This window comes from Rattus norvegicus, chromosome 9 (genome assembly GCF_021556685.1).
Source record: "Rattus norvegicus strain SHRSP/BbbUtx chromosome 9, alternate assembly SHRSP_T2T, whole genome shotgun sequence".
Taxonomy (NCBI): Eukaryota; Metazoa; Chordata; class Mammalia; order Rodentia; family Muridae; genus Rattus; species Rattus norvegicus.
In genome coordinates this window covers 53815923-53830186 of record NC_141542.1, presented here as the reverse complement: position 1 = coordinate 53830186, position 14264 = coordinate 53815923, and the positions used below count along the sequence as shown (strand labels likewise).

The 14264-nt window shown below is 51.8% G+C and overlaps 1 protein-coding gene across 2 annotated transcripts in view; it reads right to left on the bottom strand.

The window, feature by feature from the left end:
• Window positions 1-334: 334 nt before the first annotated feature.
• The window catches only part of Fer1l5 (fer-1-like family member 5), a 54877-nt gene continuing 40947 nt past the window's right edge, over window positions 335-14264 (bottom strand). For both annotated transcript variants that reach the window (XM_087567595.1, NM_001431348.1), the window contains 27 exons: window positions 13846-13948; window positions 13251-13426; window positions 12984-13154; window positions 12667-12799; window positions 12491-12568; window positions 10976-11157; window positions 10604-10765; window positions 10240-10344; window positions 9086-9232; window positions 8848-9010; window positions 8644-8669; window positions 6880-6930; window positions 6668-6772; window positions 5939-6058; window positions 5320-5481; window positions 5025-5116; window positions 4539-4709; window positions 4228-4376; window positions 3855-3994; window positions 2686-2774; window positions 2369-2464; window positions 2073-2214; window positions 1776-1875; window positions 1505-1695; window positions 1233-1342; window positions 834-981; window positions 335-723 (listed from right to left, as the gene is read on the bottom strand). In XM_087567595.1, coding sequence (XP_087423721.1) covers window positions 538-723; window positions 834-981; window positions 1233-1342; window positions 1505-1695; window positions 1776-1875; window positions 2073-2214; window positions 2369-2464; window positions 2686-2774; window positions 3855-3994; window positions 4228-4376; window positions 4539-4709; window positions 5025-5116; window positions 5320-5481; window positions 5939-6058; window positions 6668-6772; window positions 6880-6930; window positions 8644-8669; window positions 8848-9010; window positions 9086-9232; window positions 10240-10344; window positions 10604-10765; window positions 10976-11157; window positions 12491-12568; window positions 12667-12799; window positions 12984-13154; window positions 13251-13426; window positions 13846-13948 — 3498 coding nt within the window. In that variant the 3' untranslated portion in view covers window positions 335-537. The remainder of the gene's footprint in view (window positions 724-833; window positions 982-1232; window positions 1343-1504; window positions 1696-1775; window positions 1876-2072; window positions 2215-2368; window positions 2465-2685; window positions 2775-3854; window positions 3995-4227; window positions 4377-4538; window positions 4710-5024; window positions 5117-5319; window positions 5482-5938; window positions 6059-6667; window positions 6773-6879; window positions 6931-8643; window positions 8670-8847; window positions 9011-9085; window positions 9233-10239; window positions 10345-10603; window positions 10766-10975; window positions 11158-12490; window positions 12569-12666; window positions 12800-12983; window positions 13155-13250; window positions 13427-13845; window positions 13949-14264) is intronic.

The following is a 14264-nucleotide window of genomic DNA, read 5'->3' as shown; positions in this document are numbered from 1 at the left end:
ACAAAAAACCAAACAAATTAAAAACAAAACCTACCCCAATCAGCATCCTGCCCAGCTCTTGGTTTTTGTTACAGAAGCAAATGTTTTCCATGATGAAAGAGGCTGTCTTTCTGGGTATTGTAGCCCCAGAGTGTGTACTGGAGGTGGTGTGGCTCCTGTGCACTCAAACTTAGGTAGAAGCCATGACCTCCGTGTATGGTACACAGTTACCCTTCTCCTACCTCACACTAGATAGGGTGATTAAATGCAATGTTGCTCCCCAACTCTCAAAGTGATGCCATTTTCAGCCTTTCACATTGTCTTCGATCCCAACCCCCAAGTCTTAAGGTGGCTCTGTTGGAAAAAACATTTATTTCAGTAGAAAATTATAGCTTTGCTCTTGTCAGAAGTGGTCTCTAAACATGTGCGTCAGTGTGCACAGCCCCTCGGGCATTTCCTACAAAACTCAAACAAGGATCTGCCTGGAAACCCAAGACACAGGGTGCTTGGTGCTTGGCTGGTGAGAGGAAGGAGCTGGAATCTCTGGGAAGACATCTCTTACGTGATTCCTGGGTACTTGACCAATGTTGGCCCATGGTCTTTTAAAGGCTTCAGCTTTGAGCCTTCCATGGTAAACAAGGACGAGTTGAGGCTGCTGGTATTCACCGAACCGATGACGTTGACTATTTTAATGGGCGGATACAGCCGAAGTTTAGGTTTGATCCAGTTCATGGTTAAATAGTTCTAGAGAAAAGAGACACCAGAGTAGCCTAAAGTAGCAACTTCAGTGTGCTCTGAGAACTAATGCCAGAGTGGCCCCCACCTTTGTCCCTTCCCCACGGGTTGGCACTCACCGGAGCTGAATAGACGAATTTGAACAATATAAACCCTATAACCAGGATCACCACCAAGCAAATGATTTTGGAGCGGTAGCGTTTGCAGACAGCATAGCAGAAGTTTTTAATAGGTGACCGGTACCACAGTAAAAAGGAGTCATTTCGCCTGCCCGTGACAGTAGATGCCGGGAATGGAGGGCAAGAGCAATCTTCAGGTCAAGTGATCGAGAGCAAAGGGCTTCCCTTTTTTAACTGATGGGGGAGCCCCTTACACTCAACCTTAAGTCTTATTTCTGATGTCAACTTAACCATGGAGGAGGAAGTAGCTGTCCCTTTCCACATGGAGGCCCACTAGCTACCACCCTATACCAAGGAGGAAAAATCTGGGCTTGTGCCTCCACCCTCCAGGGCCCTTACTCAGGAGCATGAAGTGTAGGGAACTGGTTGGGTTCGGACTGGCCTTGCCCGGCTGGCCTGATTAGAGCTTCCTTCTCTGACAGCATCTCAAGGGTCATCTTGATTTTACCCTAGGACCACCAAAGGATGGAGCAGGGGCTATTATATCAGACAGTAGGGCAAGGTCATTTCAGGACCACTTCCTACCTCCACAAAGGAGAAGAGGTTTGGCTACAGCCCCCAGGACTTTGCTGGAGAGATCCTATTCACCAAACCTGTTCCCCATCCCCTACCGACAAACGCCACTTGTCATCTTCGTGGACCTGACAAGGCCACCATCCAGTTACATTGGTCTTCTTAAAGAGAGAGATATGCTTCTGTGGGGTGAAGGGCCATTTGGATTCCGTCTCCATCATCTTGAGGGAGCATTGCCTGCTGTTCTTAGCCGGAAGGGGCATGTCTGATAAATCCATCTCCAAGACCCCTGAGCCCAGAGAAAGATTGTTGTCAGCAAAAGGAGTTCCTTATCCCTTGTTACAAAAGTTCCTTACATCTGAACCTCACCTAAGAAGTCATCTGGGTAAAAGAAGTCATTGTCCCATATCTGGATGATAAGTCGAGCCGGAAACTTCACTGATGTGGGATCCAGGCTCCATATGTAGTCCTGAAGGACAGCAGAAGGCTGTTAGAGGCCTGCCTCTTGGACATTTCCCTCAGATACCCACTGGTCCACTAGTGACAGACTATCAAGGAAGAGGGGTTCTGCCTGAGGACACATCCTATAACAGCCTGCAGGTCTCTGAAAGGAGGGAGAGATCTCTTGGGGCCTCGGACTCTTTCCCCTCGGCACCCTTTCCTTACCTTCTGGCTTTGGACGCATACCCGCTCCGTCATCAGATAGTCCATGTTAAAGATGAACCTCCAATTGAAGATGGCCTCCCCAGTCAAGGAGTGATAGTGGACATCTGTCTTCTGAGCATCCTTCTCTAGCCCAAAGAGCCACCTGGGGACAGAGTCCTTTCACCTGGGCTCCTGTGTGTGGTCCCCATCCCCTAGACACAGGTGGTGGCAGAGGTGTTCCCCTTGGGAGCTCCAGCAGGGTAACAGAACCAGGGAACTAGGAGGCCCTCTGGAGACCTCCTCCCCGCCTGCCTTACCCTTTCACGTAGATATCACTCATTTTGTCTCTACTGAAAGTCTCTCGGACCAGGTCCACTTCAGCCGTGCTCCAGATGATACAACGCAGTTGGTACCTGCAGCCACTGTGTTCTGAGGCTGGGATGAGGACCAGCCCCACAGCCACAAACAGCCTCGCTAAGGGAGGAGCTGCGCACGGGTCCTGGACTTGGGCAGTGAAGCTCCTTCTAAACTCGATTGGGAATTCCTGTTGCACGGGCTTGTGGGCAGAGGCACCCCGCACCCTGGGGGCTGAGCTGGAGCCCCATGCTCAGGAACTGAGTGTTAGCATACTCACCGTTTAGGCTTCCTGGGGCTGATGTTGACTTCTGGCCCAGGAGGCCCCAGCATCTTGGGGAAGATATCCACCCACATTTGTATTTTTCCCTAGAGTCAGAATGGATTTGCTGGTCGGGGATTGCTGGTCTCTTTGGACTTGAATAGTGTGGCACATGGACTGATCCACCACCCAGGGACAGGGCTTAGAGATGACAAGTGACAAGTATCACCTCCTGGGAGGTGACAGTGACTACCTGCCTGTTCCTTTAGGTTTTGGCTGGGAAGGCAAGTGAGTAAGGGTGAAGGATTTGGCTTGGAGAGCACCAATTGGCATTGAGCTCTCACTATGGCTGGGTAGTAGGGGAGGAGGTCATGCTAGACGGTTGGTAGGATCCGTGCTGGGGCTGGGCCTCGTTACTCACAGCATGGAAGCCCTAAGTAGAGGAGACTAGATCGGAAGGCCACAACCTAAGGATACTAAGTCAGCCACAAAGTAGAGTTGAGAGAGACAGACAGATGGATAGACAATATGAGAATTAGTGGTGTAAATGGTAAGAGAAGGAAGGGAAAGGGTGGCTCCCCAAGCCGTGGGAAACAGGTAAATATGTTCTGCCTGTCAAACCACCTGACCCACTTAAATTTCTCAAAGTTGACCCATTTTGAGAAAGTCAGTTTAATGAGGATGGTTATTTTAAAATTTTCTCAACATAAGACTTGATGAATATAAAAGATTTATGGAAGATGAAGCCATCTTGATGGTGGGACAGTGAGGGATAATTAAGGTGCTCTTGGTGGTGGTGGTGGGGTGTCTGTGTCCCCAGGTTCACAGAGAAGACAGCCTGCAGTTAAACAGCCAGAACTGCGGTTTGTGTATCTGTGCCCTCTGATCTGTGATACCACCTCCCTACACCCAGGAGAGCAAAACAGTGGCACTGATGGTTTCTAAGACAGCCGAGAGCTTCCCACAACTGTTGTGAGGCCTCCATTTCACGGCCCTTCCGGGTGTGAAGTCCTCTCCACTGGAACATCTTCTCTGCTAACGTGCAAAGCATGCTTGGCTTCTTTCTGTCCGTGCACCTACGTGAGCTGTCAGCCTGCCTTGCCTCACACTGTGGACTGTGACCCATATCTCCTGGTCCAGTCCAGTCCAGTCCACAGGAGGCAGCAACAGCCTCTCCAGTCACATACCTGGTCGATACCTGGCTGGCTGTTACTGTGCAGTGTGCGAGTCTCTACGTGCTCAGGAACCAGCCCCTGTGTGTTTAGGATGTACAGTGCCAGGCGCTCCTTCTTAGGCCCCAAATTCTCATAGGTGGGGGGTGTGGGCTCTGGATGGGAGACAGGCTCATGAAGTCATTAGTGTTCCCATCTGAGCACCTTCCCCAGCCCTGCCAGGATGTTTGGCTATGGTCGCCTTCTATGAGAAGAAAGGGGAAAATTGGAAAAATGTCTGTGGCTCTCTACCCAAGGGCAAACTGCCCTTCTCTCCCTCTGCCCGAGTCCTTACTGGTTCCCTGAGGCTACCCTACCCCTGTGCCGTCTGGAAGTGTGCTGGGCTCACCAAAACTCTGCAACTTGAACTTTTCCCCATTGTAGTAAATTGAATCTCCCTCAAGGTCAAATACGGGTGGAGGCAGCCCTTTCTGTTTGGCATATCGGTACAAAAGGTAGCTCGGGGTCATCTGATCCCTCCACTTAAAGGGCCCTGACCTGTGGGAGTATGCAAGAGAAACAGATAGGAAGGAACAGGTCCTTCCCACTGTGTTGAGCTTCAGGCGAAGGTGCTAGAAGCATGAGCAGAGAGGCAGGTCTAGCCCAGGTCCCAGCTACTTCTCTGGAAGCTGCTTGCTTGCCGAATGGGTCCTCACTCACTTGCAGTAGGATTTAGAGAGCCCACAACGGGCCCCAAAGCCAGACAGAAGTCGGTTCTCAAGGTCAATAACTGTAGTTCCAATTTCATCATCAGCAGTAATTAGGTCAAAGTCATACAGCTGGATCTCCAGGTCCTTCTCCAGTGGGATGTTACAGGTGAGCTCATACATCCTAGAGTCAAGGCATTGCAGAGTGGCTGTGAGCATGCACTCTGCTTGAGTGTCCCTGTTCCACCTCTTCCTCCATCCACAGTGAACGTAGGCAGCAGAGCACAGGACAGGTTTGTCTACCCAGCATCCCATTTCCCTGAACATGGCTGAAAGTAACTTGAAAGTAAGATGGCTGAGGCATGGAGTGCCTGTCTTTGGGATCATCGGTTTATGGAGCCCCTAAGAGGCAGTGAGATGCTGCTTACAGGGACCATGGAGGCTCTGAGGGAATGCCTCTGCCTACTAGCACAGCATGGGGGACTGGGCGGCAGCTCACGTGCCAAAGATGGGGTCTAGAGTGTTGGGGTGGTATGAGTCCCGGCTGCCGAGTTTTGTCTGTCCCAGTTTCAGGATCACATAAGGGTCGCACTGGGAAGGAAGGAGGAGGGGAGTCAGTCAAGGTTGGTCAGGGAGGTGGAGGGTGGGAGTAGGCGATGCCGGTGGGGGTGGCTGGGTGGGTGTAAACAGCCTAAGGCACTGCATCACCGTGATTTGGGCATGATTTGGGCATGTGGTGGGGGCCATTAGACACAGATGGGCCTTTTTTTTTTCTTTTTTTCTTTTTTTTTTACCAGGCCATTGTAGTCCTGTGGCTGCAGGTTGATGGCTCGAATCAGGTACACTCGTACCAAGCACATCTGAGGGAAGTCCTCGATCTCAGGCCAAGCCGAGAACTGACGTGGAGGTTTAGGGGCATCTGGGTCCTCAGGAAAGGGGTAGATTCGGAAGAGGCCCTGGGAGTGAGAAGGCATTGGCAGTGCTAGGCTAACTTTGTAAAGTGCCCCCGAACCCCAGCCGCTTGGGTATAACTGGGGGAGGGGGCTGTTGGGCTAAGGGTGAGCAGCAGGAGTCTTTAGGAAGGGACCATTGAGTTTAAAGGGACACTGGGCAAAAGCACTCAAAGCTACTAGGTGTTCCCAGACTCTGCTGATGTCAGCTCTGCACACCCATCCCTTCAGGTTTGAACACATCTGTGTCTTTAGGGGACCAGCATGAGCCAGGCCTGGGAGTCTGAAGGTCCTGCCTTCCTTAGTCCCTGCCTGCATAGACCGGTCTGTGTTGCTCTACTTCTGGAGCTGTTTCTCGGGCCCTGGCATCCTCGGGGATGTGCAGAGTGTCAGGGCTTTTATTAGAGACTTTGGGGACAGGTGGGCTACAGAGAGACGGGTAGCCAAATTAGCATAGACATACCTTGAATTCCCCTACCACAGGGCTGTCCACCTTGGGCTTCTCTTGGTAAAGTTTGAAGGTCTGGCAAAAGTCCTGCAGGCCCTGGAAGGCCTGAATGGTCTCCAGCTCACAGTCATATACCTGTAGGGGTGTGTGCAGGACATGGGTTGCTGAGGAACCATTTGGGGAATTGAGAGGAAGAGACTATGAGCACCCAAGCCTTTCCCTCAGAGTTTGCCCTGTCAGGAGCCCCACTGTTTGCTTCAGATGAAACAGCTTTTGGAAGGGTCCCTGGTATTCTTAGGGGATAATATAGAAAGTCCCCCTCCTTTGGTGACAGATGAGCTACAGAGAGACAGGGAGCCAAGCTGCTATAGATACGCCTTGAATTCCCCTATCACGGGGCCATCCCCCTTGGGCTTCTGGTAAAGTTCGAAGGCCTGGGAGAGTGCTCGTCTAACAGGATCCCTGCTCTAAGCTGAATTGGTGGTGCATGGCTGCAGTTCTAGTGCTCAATGCATGGCTGCAGTTCTAGTGCTCAGGCGGTAGAGGCAGGAGGCTCAGGAGTTCAAGGGCATCTACATCTACCCAGCAAGCCGGAGACCTGTTTGTACTACACGGGATCTCATTTCAGACAAGGCAAAAACAGTTCTGCCATTTGGTAGTTCCCTGACAAAGCAAGGCTAAGTAAGTTTCCAAGCCCCTCCCAATGGAGGCTCTGTTCTACCCCTTTCCCAGGACTCTCCAAACCTTTAGGGTATGGTAGCTTTTGTAGTTGTACTTCAGGGACTTGTCTTCATTGCCCGTGGCCCAGGATAGCTTGCTCCACCAGTCCACGTCCTGCTCATACTCACCCTGACCGAGAAGAGGCCTTTGCTGGCTCTCAGGCAGGGCTAGAGCCTACCCCACCTCCCTGAACTGATGGGGGTTATCCCTTGCTCCTTGGTCTGAGTCTGCTTTACCTCGTCTTTGCTGGAATCAAACCAGAACTTCTTGTAGACTAAGTCTAGGAACTGAAAAGTGGAGAAGGTTAGAGGAGAAGAATGGGAAGAACAGGCTGAGCACGCTCACCCTGGCTCTCCCACCCCACCTCCCCATGGCCTTTACATAGGCCTTTCAGTTCAGATGGGATGGGAGGGGTGAGGGAGAGGAATTGTGCTTCCTAGGGTTCATTGTCCATCCATATGGACAGGATGCAGAAGTGCTCAGAAATGCAGAACCTCACACTATCTGAACCTGTGGAGGCAGAATCTTTCCTTCTCCCTTTCTCTTTCTCTCTTTGTCTCTCTCTTTGGTTGCCCCTCCCCTTCCTCATCATTTACTTAGGCAGTGATCCTCCTGCCTCAGCCTCTCAGTGCTGGGATCACAGGCCTAACTATTATGGCCCACCCAGCAAAATCAACTTCCCTCCCTCCGATATCTTGTGCTAGGTATGGAACTCAGGGTCTGTCCATGCTAGGCCAACAACCTGTCCCTCAGGGTGCATCCCTAGCCCTCGTCCTTTTGAGACAGTGTCCTGCTTATGTAGCTTAGGCTGCCTCAGACCTGCAATCTCCTGCCCCGTCTCCCTGAGTGCTGGAATGCAGGCACATAGCACTATGTCTGACAGCATCTGAAGGCATTTAGGGATTGCTATGTGTTAGAATGTGCCGTTCTCGTCTGAGAGCTATAATCATGAAATGTTAGGGGTAGAGAGACTTGGGGCAAAATCTTAATAACCGGCAACTCTATCTGGATCCTTCTGGGGCCAGGGGCTCAGGTAAGGAGGTCTTAGTCCACACAATGCTTGTGTGTGTTCGTTTTCTTGATGCTGTCATCAAATACCTGACAAGAAGGGATTATTCTGGCTCGAGATATCATGGTGAGGTAGAGACAGGGCCGGTGCCTGAGACAGATGGTCTCATTGCATATGGATTTGGGAAGCAGTGCTCAAAGCCATTGCTCAGTTCTCTCCTTTTGATTTCCTGTGGGGCTCCAACTCACAGGATGCTGCTGTCCAGATAGATTCACTGTGTGTCCTCCCACCTCCACTACCCTCATCTAGATAACCATCACAGCCATGCCCAGAGGCTTGACTCCTGGGTGATCTTAGATCCTATCAAGTTGACAGTCACTGTTAACCATCACAGTCTCCTGAGTGTAAGAATCTAAAGTTCTTGAACCTCGGTAAAAATGGTGGTATATGTTAGCAATCCTGGTGCTGGGGAGGTGAAGACAGAGGGATCCCTTGGGCTGACTGGCTAGCCTAGCTTAATTAGCAACTTCTAGGCCAGGGAGAGACCCTGTCTCAAAAAGCAAGGTGGAGTTATGTCTGGCTTATGTGCACGTGCACACACACATACATGCACGCATGCACGCATGCATGCACTCGCGCACACACACACCACATGAACCCTACACACAGATGAACACAATAATAAAAGCAGATGTACGCTGGATGAATACCAGCAATCCCAGTACCTGGGAGGAGGCAAGAAAATTGGGAGTTCAAGGTTATCCCCTACCACGTCACAAATTCAAGACCAGCCATAAATATATGCAGCCCTGTCTCAGAACTGCCTCCTAGCACCGCCCCCACTCAGGTGATTCTCACATGTAGACCTGACTGAGGACCAAGCCCATGAGTTAAGCCCCCTCATGGGAACAGTTTAATAGACAGCTCTCTACAGGGATAAGGTCGTTCACGTAAAAGGTAAGGGAGAAGGTAGCCCAGGACCCTTACTCACGGTGTTAGGCTTCTTAATAGACAGTGCTGTGGAGAGAACATAGTCATGAGCCTCAGGAAAGGAGAAGCCAGGGCAGAGGGGCACGAACCCCACAAAGGAGCCAGGGTCCCACCCTACTGCTTTTGAGGACTTCCTGGAGAGAGAAGAGACAAGGGCATGGTCCCACTAGAGAGAGAAGAGACAGGGCAGGAGAAAGGATCATACTTGGCAGCTTTACAGTTGTGTAGTTGAGAGACCAGGGGTCACAGAAATAGGGCTGGAGGAAGTCAATGTTGGCTTGACCGACCACAGTCTGCTGGCCATATGCCTGGTTGTCCAGTACTTTCACCACCAGGGGCTGTGCGTGGGACTCCTCCATAGGCATGAACTACAAGCCCAAAGAGGGGAACGTGAGGCCCTTCCAGGGATGGAGACTGTCTAGCCCCCACCCAGGGCCTCTTACCACCGTGAAGAAGAAGGTAGATGTAGGGAAGTTGGGATTCTCCTGGAAGTTGCTGATGGGTTCTGTCCTCAGGGACTTTTCCCCACATTCCAGCAAGAGCTGGGGGTAACGCACATTCTTCATGTTCCGAAGGCCCCAGGCCATGATCTGTCAAAACCAGGGCAAGGGGCAGACAGCACCTCTTAGTTATGGCGAGCGCGCGCGCGCGCGCGCGCGCGTGTGTGTGTGTGTGTGTGTGTGTGTGTGTGTGTGTGTGTAACTGGAAGTGACATGGGGCAGGAAGCATGGCAAGGTTAGGAATGAGGCTCCCCCAGGTTGCTCTGCCCTATGAGGGGACAGGCTGGTTCTCAAGACTTGCTGCTGGCTGCTCTCTCTGTAAAAAAAGTGTCATCTAAGCAACTGCTGAATCTGCTACTCACCATCCCCCCGCCCCCACGCCCGCCCTGCCCTCCACACTGGTAAGTGGTAAACCTGCTCACTGCTGGCTTGCTGGCTCCAGACAGTTCTTAGACTTTGAGGTCCTGAGGCTGGCTGGCTGCCTCTAGGGTCCATAGTAGCAGATGGTGCTCAGACTTTTGAAAGTCCTTAGGACATTTAGCTTAGCACTGGCTGTATCCAGACAGCTCCATGACCAACCAGTGACCTGGCACCCTGTAATTTCTCTCTCAACTGACAAAGAAATTTCTATACTCTTCACAAGACCCTTCTTGGGGGCTGAATGGAGGCCAAACCACATCAGTTGGTCTTAAGGAGTCACTAGCTCCTGGACTACTTGACTATTGTCTGACAAATCGAACACAGCACAGAATAACCAATGTGGGGGCATCCATTTGGCCTCAAGCAGGGATGGACTTAAATTGTGGTCTGTCACTTAGTCTCTGATCACTCTGTCTGCAATATGTCATCTCTGAGCCTCAATTTCTTCCCCAGGAAGCCAGTCCCCGATGCACAGGGGTCAGTACAAGAGGGTCCCAGGTCTCCTGCCAGCTGCCTGTCTCACCATATTGTTTAGGCCTCTGCCCTCGATTCTCTTTTGAGAATGTGTTCTTAGGCTTCGTGAACTTTGGGCCAGGTTGTCAGAAAAGCCCCACCGAGAGCTCTAGGTTGCTCTGGGAAAGGCTTCTCCCTGCTCACCTCTCCTCATCTGTACAAACCTCAATGGCCATCATTTTCATGTTAGGCCGAATGTTCTTGGGCAGCATGTAAATCCCGTTCTTACAGGGGACACTTAGGATTGGCAGATGTAACTCTTTCAGCTTCTGGAGGGCAGGAGAGGGAAGTCAGAGCATGAGGCCCTGGGAGCTGGTGCTGCTGCTCCTACCCCCACCTAATGTGTCCCAGAATCTGTGGGTTAGAGTTGGAGGAGACTTAAGTGGGAGGTTGGCCAGGTTGACATCACCAAACCCATCCTGAGCCTCAGACCTTTCATGAGGGGAAAGGGAGGGTCCTGGTGTTTGGAGAAACCTGCAGGTGGAGGTGGGGCAGGGATGGGCATGAGCCCTGAACTTTCCATCGTACCCGTGTTTCTAAGATCAGCTCACAGGATGCCAAGATCTCACCCTCTTCCTCTCCCAACTCTCTTACAAGAGGGTGCCACCTCAGGGGGGTAAAGACCCAGTCTTGGAGGCCCAGCCAGACGACTGGGGGCCACATGCTCCGTCCCCACAAGATCTTGTTTCCCTAGAAGAGAAGGGAGCTCATGGGATGTAGAAGACCAGGTAGGCTACCAGCATGGGCTTCTGAGGAGGAAGGGGTCTTGCAGTAACACACATACACGGCCTCTGAACATTAGCCTCGCTAAATACACCAACACCTTGTTCTAAAATACACCTCTATCCCAAAGCAAGGCTGAGGGGTAGGTCTTCCTCCCTCAAACACAGCCTGCTGTACCCGTGAGTCATGTTGCCACAATTCTAGTGCCACAAGTGGGGGGTTCTCTCTGGTATCTTTGGGGTCTTCAAACAGCAGAAGGTGCTGGAAGATGAGCGTCTGGGACCACGTCGGAGCTGCAGAGCTTTTCAGGGTCTGGGTGCACAAGCTGTGGTTCAGGAAGACCACTTGGATGAAAGACTCTAGATCATGGAGGGAGGACAGGACGTCACAGCTCCAAACTGCCAAACGAGGTTCTCCTTTCCTCTGTAGACGCAGCCGTTAGACCTAGGAGACTCGGGACAGGCAGCCCCAGTGGCTGCTAGCTCTTGTAAAGTACAGCCCTTCTAGAATGAGGAGCTGCAGATCCTGTGCTTGCTCCACAGGCCAGGGGAACCTTTGCTTCCATCCATGGCAATGCCATGCCCATGGTGGTTCAGCCTGGCTTTCACAGAGATGGAAGAGGTAGGTCTAAGGATAAGCTTTCTCCTTACTGACTGCCCACAGCAGCAGTGACTGTCCGTTGAAATGGCTGGTGATACTCAAGGGACACAGACCTCAGCAAACATCCTAGATCCCTGCCAGCCATTGCTTATCTTCCATAAACAGTGCCATTAACAGGACACAGGAGGAATAATCCACTCACCTCCTAAATGGTTCTATGGTTCTATCTATCCGATTTGTTTTTCTTTTGTGTGCATTTGTGTTTTGCTTGCATATATATCTGTGGGAGGCTACTGGATCCCCTAGAACTGGAGTTACAATTGTGAGCAGCCATTTCAGTGCTGAGAATTGAACCCCGAGCCTCTGGGAGAGTAGCCTGTGCTCTTAACCACAGAACTCTCTCTCCAGCCCAGTTTATCACTCTCCTTCAACATCCCATGCTTTACCCTTCTTCCAGTCTGTCATACAAGCTCCTCCCTCTTCTAGGCCTACTAAGCAATTTCAGTGAAGTCACTGAGTTCCTTAACTCCTCCCCTCCGACTTTCATGGCGTTGGGGTCATGTCTCAAGAGCACCCTGGGTTTGTAGTTTTTGCTTGGGGGTCTTCCCCCATCCAAACGACAGTTATAAGCTTTGTGCTGGCTAGTGTTTTGTCAGCTTGATGCAAGCTAGAATAACTGCAGAGGAGAGAGACTGCTTCCATAAGACTAGGCTGTAGACAAGCTCGTTGGGCATTTTCTTAATTCGTGATTTATGGGGGAAGATCAAACCTATTGTGTGTGTGGCCATCCCCCGGGCTGGTGGTCCTGGGTTCTAGGGAGTAAACAACACTGTTCTATGACTTCTGTATCAGCTCCTGCCTCCAGGTTCCTGGCCTCTTTGAGTTCCTGCCCTCACTGCTTTAGAAAATTAACCCTTTCTTTCCAAGTTCCTTTCGGTCATGGTATTTTATCACAGGAGTATCGACCCCAACTGAGACAAGCTTTTTTGGGAGAGGGGGGGTCTCCATCTTTGTCACATACTCATCACAGTCTTATGTCGCCAGGCCTTGAGGAATAGGAGACAGGGCAGAAGGACAAAGGGGCATTCCTACCCTGAAAGGTCAGGACCTGGTTGTACATCAGATTCCGGGCCTGGTAGATGTAACAGAAAAGCTGGTAGTAGTGAGGCTCTGGGTAAAGAGAAGTCTCATTCGTTACCTGTCCCCAGTCTCCTCATATGCTCCTCCCTACTCCCTGCCCTCAGGCCCTGGACTCTCAGGCTGTTTACTATTGAGGGTGCAGTAGATGAAAGGCATGGTGGGGATCCGGGGGTCCTCCGGGGCACGCCTCCAGTCCTTCCAGTGCTGCCACGCCCATGTCCTCTCCACTTCCTTCTTTGGTTGTTTTTTCTGCTCCACTTCCTGTACCCAGAAGGCCCTGTAAGTTCTCAGGCCACCCTGACTCCTCTCCAGGCCCTAGCCATCCACAACCCCTGTACAGATGTCACCTGCCAAACTTGCAAAGTTGGGCCCCGATCAGGGATGTGTGTCCCTGATCCTCTGGGATGTGGAATAATAAATGTCACCCAAGCCGGGGAAGCCTTACCAAAGATCCCTCCAGGAGGAATATGGGAGCTACACCCCTGTCCTCGTTGGGCGCCAGCTGTCGGTGCCAGCAGCGACGACGGAACCGGCTTGTGGGCTGAGGGTCCAGGTGGAACCTAGAGCCGAATGTGCCATACTCCCAGCCCTCCTTTCCCTCCTCAGAGAGGTCTTGCTGCAGGGAAGGACGTTGGACCTCAGAATTGTGCTCCTGTCCCTGCTTCGCAAATCACCCCCATCCCAACCAGGACCCTTGCTCCAAACACCTCACCATCTGCAGGAAGGAGAGGGTCTCCTCCTCCAGGCTCAGCTTCTGGCCCACCTCCCTGTGATTCCGAAAGCGCACGCGCACCCACCGTCGCCGGCGGCACGAGTGGTAAGTCTTTTCCACCGAGTTCCAGATCTGGGGCAGGCCGGAGGGTGGGATCCCCACTCCATACTCCCAGCCTGCAGGGGCAGCATCATGGCTTCTGGGTCCACTTGAACCTGCAGACTTGGGGGGCTTTGACATGCCTGAGGAAAGGGCCCTAGAAAGCCAGGTCCTGGTGACAGAGGAGTCCCCTTGTCCAGGAAGGTGTGCTCGAATTGTATAATATAGACATCAGGAACCGGCTGCAGCAATTGCTTGTGTCCATGCATCCACCCACCAGGTTTGCTCGGGGTCAGACCTTGGGAGGTGCCTGCTGCATCTCAACACTAGGGTCTATATCTGTGAAATGACAGAGGCTCTATTCCCTAGAGGCTGGGAACCCCAGAAATTCAGACACACCCTGCCTGAGGGCTTGGCCACTCAGAGCTTCCAGAAGAACCAGACTTGAATGCTTCAGGCTCCCAGGCCTGCAAGCCTGACTTGTCCGGAGACTGACCTTCACTGTCCACTGCATGGTTGAGCTCCACAATCCAGTTCTTCTTAAAGTGCCAGCCTTGGGGACACTTCACATTCTCCGGGGCTTCCACAGGCTGTCCATTCTGTAAGGATGTTGAGGATGAAGGAGGTCCATATGAGGTGGATGAAACTTCGCTCATTTTCACATACACACCTATTGTTGACCCTCCAGTCACTCTAGACCAGAAAACCTTGCTCCTTCTGCAGCCACCATGGCGCTTTTATGAGAGGTGAATGGCTCTCTCCTTGCTGCACTGGGGGTTGGTTAGACTTGCATGGTTCTACTCAGTGACCTGTAGCTTCCATTAAAATGAAACACAATCCAAAGGCTGGCTCTTATATAGTGGAGCCATCTTTCCTGTGCTCAAGAGCGATGGAGAAGACAATATTTCTGTCATG